General features: G+C 43.7%; 1 protein-coding gene across 5 annotated transcripts in view; it reads left to right on the top strand.

The window, feature by feature from the left end:
- slc4a4a (solute carrier family 4 member 4a) overlaps positions 1-12,969 on the top strand; it is a 205,906-nt gene that overhangs the window by 176,927 nt on the left and 16,010 nt on the right. For 2 of the 5 annotated variants that reach the window (XM_045706589.1, XM_045706592.1), the window contains 4 exons: positions 1,059-1,127; positions 2,260-2,433; positions 2,533-2,691; positions 12,029-12,122. In XM_045706589.1, coding sequence (XP_045562545.1) covers positions 1,059-1,127; positions 2,260-2,433; positions 2,533-2,691; positions 12,029-12,122 — 496 coding nt within the window. The remainder of the gene's footprint in view (positions 1-1,058; positions 1,128-2,259; positions 2,434-2,532; positions 2,692-12,028; positions 12,123-12,969) is intronic. The other 3 variants (XM_045706588.1, XM_045706591.1, XM_045706590.1) reach the window with 2 other exon arrangements.

Raw genomic sequence — 12,969 nt, 5'->3', positions numbered from 1 at the left:
TACTGTAGACTACTGTAGACTGTAGGCTGTACTGTAGATTACTGTAGAATGTACTGTAGGCTGCTGTAGGCTGTACTATAGACCATAGACTGTAGACTGTACTATAGACCATAGAGTGTAGACTGGTAAGCTGGTGGCTGTAGACAATAGGCAGTACTGTAGACTACTACCGACTGTGGACTGTACTATAGACCATAGAGTGTAGACTGGTAAGCTGGTGGCTGTAGACAATAGGCAGTACTGTAGACTACTACCGACTGTGGACTGTACTATAGACCATAGAGTGTAGACTGGTAAGCTGGTGGCTGTAGACAATAGGCAGTACTGTAGACTACTACCGACTGTGGACTGTACAATAGACCATAGAGTGTAGACTGGTAAGCTGGTGGCTGTAGACAATAGGCAGTACTGTAGACTACTACCGACTGTGGACTGTACTATAGACCATAGAGTGTAGACTGGTAAGCTGGTGGCTGTAGACAATAGGCAGTACTGTAGACTACTACCGACTGTGGACTGTACTATAGACCATAGAGTGTAGACTGGTAAGCTGGTGGCTGTAGACAATAGGCAGTACTGTAGACTACTACCGACTGTGGACTGTACTATAGACCATAGAGTGTAGACTGGTAAGCTGGTGGCTGTAGACAATAGGCAGTACTGTAGACTACTACCGACTGTGGACTGTACTATAGACCATAGAGTGTAGACTGGTAAGCTGGTGGCTGTAGACAATAGGCAGTACTGTAGACTACTACCGACTGTGGACTGTACTATAGACCATAGAGTGTAGACTGGTAAGCTGGTGGCTGTAGACAATAGGCAGTACTGTAGACTACTACCGACTGTGGACTGTACTATAGACCATAGAGTGTAGACTGGTAAGCTGGTGGCTGTAGACAATAGGCAGTACTGTAGACTACTACCGACTGTGGACTGTACTATAGACCATAGAGTGTAGACTGGTAAGCTGGTGGCTGTAGACAATAGGCAGTACTGTAGACTACTACCGACTGTGGACTGTAAAACAATAATAAAAACTCTTGTTTGTCTTCAAGTTCATCCCCATGCCAGTGCTGTATGGAGTGTTCCTCTACATGGGCGTGGCCTCTCTTAACGGAGTGCAGGTATTGGCTGATCAGGACCTGAGGGAACCAATGCCTGCATGTCACATTTACAGTTAGATTAGTTACATGTAGCAGAGGCTCTTATCCAGAATGATTTACAGTATGGACTAAACTGAAAATAGGTAATAGGAGCTTTCTGACTAGGCCTTTGGGTGTCTTTCTCTCTCTCTCTCTCTCTCTCTCTCTCTCTCTCTCTCTCTCTCTCTCTCTCCCCTCTGTCTCCCCCTCTCTCTCCCCTACCTCCATCTCTCTCTCGCTCTCTATCTTCCCCACCTCCCCCTCCATCTCTCTCTCTCTCTCTCTTTCCCTTCCACCTCCAACTCCATATCGCTTTCTCTCCATCTCTCTCCCTCCATCTTTCTCTCTCTCTTTCTCCCCCCACCTCCCCCTCCCTATCTCTCTCCCCCCACCTCCCCCTCCATATCTCTCTCCCACCTCACTTCCCCCTCCATATCTCTTTTCTTCTCTCTCTCTTCCCCCCTATCTCTTTCTCTCTCCACCGCCTCCCACCTCATCTCTCTCTCCTTCTCTCTCTCTTCCCCACCTCCCCACCTCCCCCTTCATCTTTCTCTCTCCACCGCCTCCCACCTCATCTCTCTCTCCTTCTCTCTCTCTTCCCCACCTCCCCCTCCATATCTCTCTCTCCACCGCCTCCCACATCATCTCTCTCTCCTTCTCTCTCTCTTCCCCACCTCCCCCTCCATCTCTCTCTCTCCACCGCCTCCCACCTCATCTCTCTCTCTTTCTCTCTTTCTTCCCCACCTCCCCCTTCATCTCTCTCTCTCCACCCCTCCCCTCCATCTCTCTCATCTCTCTCTCTCTCTCTCTCTCTCTCTCTCTCTCTCTCTCTCTCTCTCTCTCCACCCCTCCCCTCTCCTTCTCTCTCTCTTCCCCACCTCCCCCTCCATATCTCTTTCTCTCCCCCTCTTACTCTCCCGGTCCTTCTCTCTCTCTCTCATCCCACCTCCCCCTCCATCTCTCTCTCCCCCCACCTCCCCCTTCATCTCTCTCTCTCCACCCCTCCATCTCTCTCTCATCTCTCTCTCCCCCACCTCCCCCTCCATCTCTCTCTCTCCCCCTCCATCTCTCTTCCTCCCCCTACCCTTCCCTCCATCTCTCTCTCTCTCTCTAGTTCATGGACCGTCTCCAGCTGCTCCTGATGCCAGCTAAGCACCAACCTGACCTTGTGTACCTGCGCCATGTTCCTCTGAGGAAGGTCCACCTGTTTACCTTCATCCAGATCCTGTGTCTGGCGCTGCTCTGGGTCCTGAAGTCCACCGTGGCTGCGATTATCTTCCCTGTCATGGTGAGTCTCCCCTGTTCGTAATGACCAGCCAGCTTCAGATCCTGCCTAGTTCTGTTTATGTGCGTGCGTGTGTGTTAACAACGCCTCCTGTGGTGTTAGATCCTGGCCCTGGTGGCGGTGAGGAAGACGATGGACTACATGTTCTCTCAACACGAGCTGAGCTTCCTGGATGACGTCATCCCCGAGAAGGACAAGAAGAAGAAGGAGGACGCTAAGCAGAAGAAGAAGATGAGGAGCATTGACAGTGACATAGAGGATGTGAGCATTTAAAAAACATGTCCAACGTTCTAGATCAGCAGTTAGATTCTACCAATGTTCTAAATCAGTGAAAGGTTCTACCAACATTATAGATAAGTGTTACATTCTACCTACATTTAAGTTCAGCGTTAGATTCTATCATTGTTGTAAATCAGGGTTAGGTCCTATCATTGTTCTGAATTAGGGTTAGGTTCTATCATTGTTCTAGATCAGGGTTAGGTTCTATCATTGTTGTAGATCAGGGTGAGGTTCTCTCATTGTTGGATATCAGGGTTAGGTTCTATCATTGTTGTAGATTAGGGTTATGTTCTATCATTGTTGTAGATCAGGGTTAGGTTCTATCATTGATCAAAATCAGGGTTAGGTTCTATCATTGATCAAAATCAGGGTTAGGTTCTATCATTGTTCTAAATCAGCTTCAGATTCTATCAGTGTTCTAAATCAGTGTTTGGTTCTATCGTTGTTCTAGATCAGTGTCATGTTGTATTATTGTTGTAGATCAGGGTAAGGTTATTTCACTGTTCTAAATCAGGGGTAGGTTCTATAATTGTTCTAAATTATGGTTAGATTTTATTGTTGTTCCATATCAGGGTTAGATTCCATCATTGTTCTAGATCAGTGTTATGGTTTATCATTGTTCTAAATCAGGGTTAGGTTTAATCATTGTTCTAAATAAGGATTAGGTTCTATAATTGCTCTTAATCAGGGTTAGTTTCTATCATTGTTCTAAATCAGGGTTAGGTTCTATAGTTGTTCTAAATCAGGGTTAGATTCCATCATTGTTGTAGATCAGCTTTAGATGATATCATTGTTGTAGATCAGGGGTAGGTTCTATTATGTTTGATATCAGGGTTAGGTTCTATCATTGTTGGAGATCAGCTTTAGATGACAATTTTTGTAGATCAGGGTTAGGTTATATCGTTGTTCTAAATCAGGGTTAGGTTCTATCATTGTTGCAGATCAGCTTTAGATTCTATCATTGTTCTAAATCAGGGTTAGACTCAGTCATTGTTCTAGATCAGGGTTAGGTTCTATCACTGTTCGAAATCAGGATTAGGTTCTATCGTTGTTCAAGATTATGGTTAGATTCTATCATTGTTGTAGATCAGGGTTAGGTTCTATCATTGTTGCAGATCAGCTTTAGATTCTATCCTTGTTCTAGATCAGGGTTAGATTCTATAATGTTTCTAAATCATGATTAGGTTCTATCCTTGTTCTAGATCAGGGTTAGGTTCTATCATTGTTGCAGATCAGCTTTAGATTCTATCCTTGTTCTAACTCAGGGTTAGATTCCATCATTGTTGTTGATCAGCTTTAGATGCCTTAATTGTTCTAGATCAGGGGTAGGTTCTATTGTTCTAGCTCAGCTTTAGATAATATCATTTTTCTAAATCAGGATTTGGTTCTATCATTGTTCTAAATTAGGGTTAGGTTATATCATTGTTCTAAATCAGGGTTAGGTTCTATCATTGTTGCAGATCAGCTTTAGATTCTATCATTGTTCTAACTCAGGATTAGACTCAGTCATTGTTCTAGATTAGGGTTAGGTTCTATCATTGTTCTAAATCAGCTTCAGATTCTATCATTGTTCTAAATCAGGATTAGGTTCTATCGTTGTTCAAGATCATGGTTAGATTCTATCATTGTTAGAGATCAGGGTTATGTTGTATCATTGTTCTAAATAAGGGTTAGGTTCTATCATTGTTCTAAATCAGCTTCAGATTCTATCATTGTTCTTAATCAGGATTAGATTCTATAATTTTTCTAAATCAGGATTAGGTTCTATCATTATTCTAGATTAGGGTTAGGTTCTATCATTGTTCTACATCAGCTTTAGATGCTATCATTGTTCTAAATCAACGTTTGGTTCTATCATTGTTCTAGATCAGGGTTAGGTTCTATTATTGTCGTAGATCAGGGTTAGATTCCATCATTGTTCTAGATCAGCTTTAGATGCCTTAATTGTTTTAAATCAGGGTTATGTTGTATCATTGTTCTAAATCAGCTTTAGATGCTATCGTTGTTCTAAATCAACGTTCGGTTCTATCATTGTTCTATATCTGGGTTAGGTTATATCATTGTTCTAGATCAGGGTTAGGTTCTATTATTATTGTTGTTCAGGTTAGGCTCTATCATTGTTCTAGATCAGCTTTAGATTGTATCGTTGTTTTAGTCAGGGTTCAAATGAAATTAAATCAAATTGTATTTGTCACATGCGTCGAATACAACATGTGGAGACCTTATAGTGAAATGCTTACTTACGAGCCCTTAACCGAAAATGTAGTTTTATGAGAAATAACTATATACATTTTTTTTTACAAATAATTAAAGAGCATTAGTAAAGCTATGTTATATCATAAATATAGATCAACATTTAATTCTACTACCGTTCTAGATCAGCATTAGAATCTACTAACATTCTAGATCAGCATTAGAATCTACTAACATTCTAGATCAGCATTAGAATCTACTAACATTGTAGATCAGCATTAGAATCTACTAACATTGTAGATCAGCATTAGAATCTACTAACATTCTAGATCAGCATTAGATTCTACTAACATTCTAGATCAGCATTAGATTCTACTAACATTCTAGATCAGCATTAGAATCTACTAACATTCTAGATCAGCATTAGAATCTACTAACATTCTAGATCAGCATTTGATTCTACTAACATTCTAGATCAGCATTTGATTCTACCAATGTTCCAGATCAGCATGAAAGGGATTGTTCACCCAAATTACAAAATGACATCGTTGCCCTGTAAGCAGTGTATGGACAAGGTCTGACAGCAATCTATGATTTAGTTTAGTTTCCACATGCTAACGTTTTAGCATTGGCACGAATCCCATTCATGTCATGGGACCGATATTAGCATTTTTCGCACATGTCCAAATCATCTGACATGATTGTGCAGGTCAACAAAGTCACTTATAGATGATTCGAACATGATGAGCACATTATTTGTATATATGTCCCATGACTTGAATGGGATTCATGTCACAAATGCTAAAATGTGAGCATGTGGAAACAGTGCCAGGGAAAATGAACAAAAGCATGGATTGCTGTCATACCTTGTCTATAGACTGCTTACATGGTGAGGAAACAAATATGTCATTTCCTCATTTGGGTGAACTATCCCTTTAAGTTCTAGCAATGTTCCACACTGAACAAAAATATAAGCGCAACATGTAAAGTGTTGGTCCCATGTTTCATGAGCTGAAATAAAAGATCCCAGAAATTTTACATACGCACAAATGTGTTTACATCCCTGTTAGTGAGCATTTCTCCTTTGCCAAGATAATCCATCCACCTGGCAGGTGTGGCAAATCAAGAATCGGATTAAACAGCATGATCATTACACAGGTGCATCTTGTGCTGGGGACAATAAAAGGCCACTCTAAAATGTGAAGTTTTGTCACAAAACACAATGCCACAAGTTTTTTGAGTGAGCATGCAACTGGCATGCTGACTGCAGGAATGTCCACCAGAGCTGTTGAAGAATTGTATGTTCATTTCTCTACGATAAGCCGCCTCCAACATTGTTTTAGAAAATTTGGCAGTATGGCCAAACGGTCTCACAACTGCAGACAGCGTGTATGGCGTCGTGTGGGCGAGTGGTTTGCTGATGTCAAAGTTGTGAACAGAGGGCCCCATGGTGGAGGTGGGGTTATAGTATGGGCCCCATGGTGGAGGTAGGGTTATGGTATGGGCCCCATGGTGGAGGTGGGGTTATAGTATGGGCCCCATGGTGGAGGTGGGGTTATGGTATGGGCCCCATGGTGGAGGTGAGGTTATGGTATGGGCCCCATGGTGGAGGTGGGGTTATGGTATGGGCCCCATGGTGGCAGTGGGGTTATGGTATGGGCCCCATGGTGGAGGTGGGGTTATGGTATGGGCAGACATAAGCTACGGACAACGAACACAACTGCATTTTATCAATGGCTATTTGAATGCACAGAGATACTGTGACGAGATCCTGAGGCCCATTGTTGTGCCATTCATCTGCCACCATCACTTCATGTTTCAGCATGATAATGCACAGCCCCATTTTGCAAGGATCTGTACACAATTCCTGGAAGCTGAACATGTCACAGTTTTTCCGTGGCCTGCATAAACACCCATTGAGCATGTTTGGAATGCTCTGTATGGACTTGTATGACAGCGTGTTCCAGTTTCCACCAATATCCAGCAACTTCGCACAGCCATTGAAGGAGGAGTGGGACAACATTCCACAGGCCACAAGCAACAGCCTGATCAACTCTATGTGAAGGAGATGTGTCGCGCTGCGTGAGGCAAAAGGTGGTCACACCAGACACTGACTGGTTTTCTGATCCACGGCCCTAACTTTCTTACAAGGTATCTGTGGCCAACAGTCAATCGTGAAATCCATAGATTAGGACCTAATGAATTCATCTCAATTGACTGATTTTCTTAAATTAACTGTAACTCAGTAAAATCTTTGAAATTGTTGCATGTCGTGTCTATATTTTTGTTCAGTATAGATCAACGGTAGATTCTACCAACATTCTAGATCAGTGTTAGGTTCCACCACTGCTCTAGATGGTAAGCGTTCTCCTGGGTCTAATCCTTTTCTCTTATGTTTTACTGTGTTCTGCTGTTCAGCTGAGTTAGACTGTAGCATCACAGGACCAGAGAAACACAGTTAGACTCTTAGCATCACAGGACCAGAGAAACACAGTCAGACTGTAGCATCACAGGACCAGAGAAACACAGTTAGACTGTAGCATCACAGGACCAGAGAAACACAGTTAGACTCTTAGCATCACAGGACCAGAGAAACACAGTTAGACTCTTAGCATCACAGGACCAGAGAAACACAGTCAGACTGTAGCATCACAGGACCAGAGAAACACAGTTAGACTCTTAGCATCACAGGACCAGAGAAACACAGTTAGACTCTTAGCATCACAGCACCAGAGAAACACAGTCAGACTCTTAGCATCACAGGACCAGAGAAACACAGTTAGACTCTTAGCATCACAGGACCAGAGAAACACAGTTAGACTCTTAGCATCACAGGACCAGAGAAACACAGTCAGACTCTTAGCATCACAGCACCAGAGAAACACAGTTAGACTCTTAGCATCACAGCACCAGAGAAACACAGTCAGACTCTTAGCATCACAGGACCAGAGAAACACAGTTAGACTCTTAGCATCACAGGACCAGAGAAACACAGTCAGACTCTTAGCATCACAGGACCAGAGAAACACAGTCAGACTCTTAGCATCACAGGACCAGAGAAACACAGTCAGACTCTTAGCATCACAGGACCAGAGAAACACAGTCAGACTCTTAGCATCACAGGACCAGAGAAACACAGTCAGACTCTTAGCATCACAGGACCAGAGAAACACAGTCAGACTCTTAGCATCACAGGACCAGAGAAATGCAGCAGCCAAGCAGAACTGTCACTTTGAATTCAGTCAGATTGAAATGGGAAACACATATCTGCTGATTGTTCACAATACACCCGTGCAGGAAATGGACGTGCTGGTCTTTAAATGTCCTCTTCTGAATGCTATTTCTCTAGAGCCAGACTACCTCTAAAATGAGAATGTTGCTACGGTTTGTCCCCTACAGTCAGAGTATCTGTTGCTTTGTCCCCTACAGTCAGAGTATCTGTTGCTTTGTCCCCTACAGTCAGAGTATCTGTTGCTTTGTCCCCTACAGTCAGAGTATCTGTTGCTATGTCCCCTACAGTCAAGAGTATCTGTTGCTAGGTACAATCACACTCTGTTGCTTTGTCCCCTACAGTCAGAGTATCTGTTGCTTTGTCCCCTACAGTCAGAGTATCTGTTGCTATGTCCCCTACAGTCAGAGTATCTGTTGCTATGTCCCCTACAGTCAGAGTATCTGTTGCTTTGTCCCCTACAGTCAGAGTATCTGTTGCTATGTCCCCTACAGTCAGAGTATCTGTTGCTAGGTACAATCACACTCTGTTGCTATGTCCCCTACAGTCAGAGTATCTGTTGCTATGTCCCCTACAGTCAGAGTATCTGTTGCTATGTCCCCTACAGTCAGAGTATCTGTTGCTATGTCCCCTACAGTCAGAGTATCTGTTGCTATGTCCCCTACAGTCAGAGTATCTGTTGCTATGTCCCCTACAGTCAGAGTATCTGTTGCTAGGTACAATCACACTCTGTTGCTATGTCCCCCTACAGTCAGAGTATCTGTTGCTATGTCCCCTACAGTCAGAGTATCTGTTGCTTTGTCCCCTACAGTCAGAGTATCTGTTGCTATGTCCCCTACAGTCAGAGTATCTGTTGCTTTGTCCCCTGCAGTCAGAGTATCTGTTGCTTTGTCCCCCTACAGTCAGAGTATCTGTTGCTATGCCCCCCTACAGTCAGAGTATCTGTTGCTATGTCCCCTACAGTGGGTGTATCTGTTGCTATGTCCCCTACAGTCAGAGTATCTGTTGCTTTGTCCCCTACAGTCAGAGTATCTGTTGCTAGGTACAATCACACTCTGTTGCTATGTCCCCTACAGTCAGAGTATCTGTTGCTATGTCCCCTACAGTCAGAGTATCTGTTGCTATGTCCCCTACAGTCAGAGTATCTGTTGCTATGTCCCCTACAGTCAGAGTATCTGTTGCTTTGTCCCCTACAGTCAGAGTATCTGTTGCTATGTCCCCTACAGTCAGAGTATCTGTTGCTATGTCCCCTACAGTCAGAGTATCTGTTGCTAGGTTCAATCACACTCTGTTGCTTTGTCCCCTACAGTCAGAGTATCTGTTGCTCTGTCCCCTACAGTCAGAGTATCTGTTGCTATGTCCCCTACAGTCAGAGTATCTGTTGCTATGTCCCCTACAGTCAGAGTATCTGTTGCTATGTCCCCTACAGTCAGAGTATCTGTTGCTAGGTACAATCACACTCTGTTGCTATGTCCCCTACAGTCAGAGTATCTGTTGCTATGTCCCCTACAGTCAGAGTATCTGTTGCTATGTCCCCTACAGTCAGAGTATCTGTTGCTATGTCCCCTACAGTCAGAGTATCTGTTGCTATGTCCCCTACAGTCAGAGTATCTGTTGCTATGTCCCCTACAGTCAGAGTATCTGTTGCTAGGTACAATCACACTCTGTTGCTATGTCCCCTACAGTCAGAGTATCTGTTGCTATGTCCCCTACAGTCAGAGTATCTGTTGCTTTGTCCCCTACAGTCAGAGTATCTGTTGCTATGTCCCCTACAGTCAGAGTATCTGTTGCTTTGTCCCCTGCAGTCAGAGTATCTGTTGCTTTGTCCCCTACAGTCAGAGTATCTGTTGCTATGCCCCCTACAGTCAGAGTATCTGTTGCTATGTCCCCTACAGTGGGTGTATCTGTTGCTATGTCCCCTACAGTCAGAGTATCTGTTGCTTTGTCCCCTACAGTCAGAGTATCTGTTGCTAGGTACAATCACACTCTGTTGCTATGTCCCCTACAGTCAGAGTATCTGTTGCTATGTCCCCTACAGTCAGAGTATCTGTTGCTATGTCCCCTACAGTCAGAGTATCTGTTGCTATGTCCCCTACAGTCAGAGTATCTGTTGCTTTGTCCCCTACAGTCAGAGTATCTGTTGCTATGTCCCCTACAGTCAGAGTATCTGTTGCTATGTCCCCTACAGTCAGAGTATCTGTTGCTAGGTTCAATCACACTCTGTTGCTTTGTCCCCTACAGTCAGAGTATCTGTTGCTCTGTCCCCTACAGTCAGAGTATCTGTTGCTTTGTCCCCTGCAGTCAGAGTATCTGTTGCTAGGTACAATCACACTCTGTTGCTATGTCCCCTACAGTGGGTGTATCTGTTGCTATGTCCCCTACAGTCAGAGTATCTGTTGCTTTGTCCCCTACAGTCAGAGTATCTGTTGCTAGGTACAATCACACTCTGTTGCTATGTCCCCTACAGTCAGAGTATCTGTTGCTATGTCCCCTACAGTCAGAGTATCTGTTGCTATGTCCCCTACAGTCAGAGTATCTGTTGCTATGTCCCCTACAGTCAGAGTATCTGTTGCTATGTCCCCTACAGTCAGAGTATCTGTTGCTATGTCCCCTACAGTCAGAGTATCTGTTGCTTTGTCCCCTACAGTCAGAGTATCTGTTGCTATGTCCCCTACAGTCAGAGTATCTGTTGCTATGTCCCCTACAGTCAGAGTATCTGTTGCTAGGTTCAATCACACTCTGTTGCTTTGTCCCCTACAGTCAGAGTATCTGTTGCTCTGTCCCCTACAGTCAGAGTATCTGTTGCTTTGTCCCCTGCAGTCAGAGTATCTGTTGCTAGGTACAATCACACTCTGTTGCTATGTCCCCTACAGTGGGAGTATTTATTACTATGTCCCCAACGATCAGAGTGTTGCTATCTCCCCTACAGTCAGACTCTGTTGCTCTGTCCCCTACAGTCAGAGTATCTGTTGCTTTGTCCCCTACAGTCAGACTCTGTTGCTAGGTCTCTACAGTCAGATGATATGTTCTTATATACCCAACAGTCAGAGTTTCTGTTGCTATGCCTCCTACAGTCTGATTATCTGTTACTATGGCCCATACAGTCAGATCATCTGTTGCTATGTACAGTCAGAGTATATGTTGCTATGTACAGTCAGACTATGTTGCTATGTCCCCTACAGTCAGAGTATCTGTTGCTATGTCCCCTACAGTCAGAGTATCTGTTGCTATGTCCCCTACAGTCAGAGTATCTGTTGCTATGTCCCCTACAGTCAGAGTATCTGTTGCTATGTCCCCTACAGTCAGAGTATCTGTTGCTATGTCCCCTACAGTCAGAGTATCTGTTGCTTTGTCCCCTACAGTCAGAGTATCTGTTGCTATGTCCCCTACAGTCAGAGTATCTGTTGCTATGTCCCCTACAGTCAGAGTATCTGTTGCTAGGTTCAATCACACTCTGTTGCTTTGTCCCCTACAGTCAGAGTATCTGTTGCTCTGTCCCCTACAGTCAGAGTATCTGTTGCTTTGTCCCCTGCAGTCAGAGTATCTGTTGCTAGGTACAATCACACTCTGTTGCTATGTCCCCTACAGTGGGAGTATTTATTACTATGTCCCCAACGATCAGAGTGTTGCTATCTCCCCTACAGTCAGACTCTGTTGCTCTGTCCCCTACAGTCAGAGTATCTGTTGCTTTGTCCCCTACAGTCAGACTCTGTTGCTAGGTCTCTACAGTCAGATGATATGTTCTTATATACCCAACAGTCAGAGTTTCTGTTGCTATGCCTCCTACAGTCTGATTATCTGTTACTATGGCCCATACAGTCAGATCATCTGTTGCTATGTACAGTCAGAGTATATGTTGCTATGTACAGTCAGACTATGTTGCTCTGTCCCCTACAGTCTGACTTCCCCTACAATGAGAATGTCCCCAGCATTAAGATCCCCATGGACATGATGGAGCAGGAACCTTTCTTAGGTGATAAAGCATCCGACAGTGAGTAGAGCTGTCCTGTCTGACCGACGGCTGGAAGAACCTCTCTCTCTCTCTCTCTCTCTCTCTCTCTCTCTCTCTCTCTCTCTCTCTCTCTCTCTCTCTCTCTCTCTCTCTCTCTCTCTCTCTCTCTCTCTCTCAATTCAATTTAAGGGGCTTTATTGGCATGGGAAACTTATGTTTACATTGCCAAAGCAAGTGAAATAGATAATAAAAAAATGTACAGTAAACATTACACAAAAGTTCCAAAAGAATAAAGACATTTCAAATGTCATTATGTCTATATACAGTGTTGTAATGATGTGCAGATAGTTAAAGGAAAATCTATAAACATAAATATGGGTTGTATTTACAGTGGTGTTTGTTCTTCACTGGTTGCCCTTTTCTTGTGGCAACAGGTCACAAATCTTGCTGCTGTGATGGAACACTGTGGTATTTCACCCAGTAGATATGGGAGTTTATCAAAAATAGATGTTTTCTCATTCTTTGTGGGTCTTTCTAATCTGAGGGAAATATGTGTCTCTAATATGGTCATACATTTGGCAGGAGGTTAGGAAGTGCAGCTCAGTTTCCACCTCATTTTGTGGGCAGTGTTGCACATAGCCTGTCTTCTCTTGAGAGACAGGTCTGACTACGGCGACCTTTCTCAATAGCAAGGCTATGCTCTCTGAGTCTGTACATAGTCAAAGCTTTCCTTAATTTTTGGTCAGTCATAGTGGTCAGGTATTCTGCCACTGTGTCCTCTCTGTTTAGGGACAAATAGCATTCTAGTTTGCTCTGTTTTTTTGTTGTTAATTCTTTCCAATGTGTCAAGTAATTATCTTTTTGTTTTCTCATGATTTGGTTGGGT

Source organism: Salmo salar, chromosome ssa24 (assembly GCF_905237065.1).
Source record: "Salmo salar chromosome ssa24, Ssal_v3.1, whole genome shotgun sequence".
Lineage (NCBI taxonomy): Eukaryota > Metazoa > Chordata > Actinopteri > Salmoniformes > Salmonidae > Salmo > Salmo salar.
Note: the sequence above shows the minus strand (reverse complement) of the source record. Positions and strands in the feature narration are given on the sequence as shown.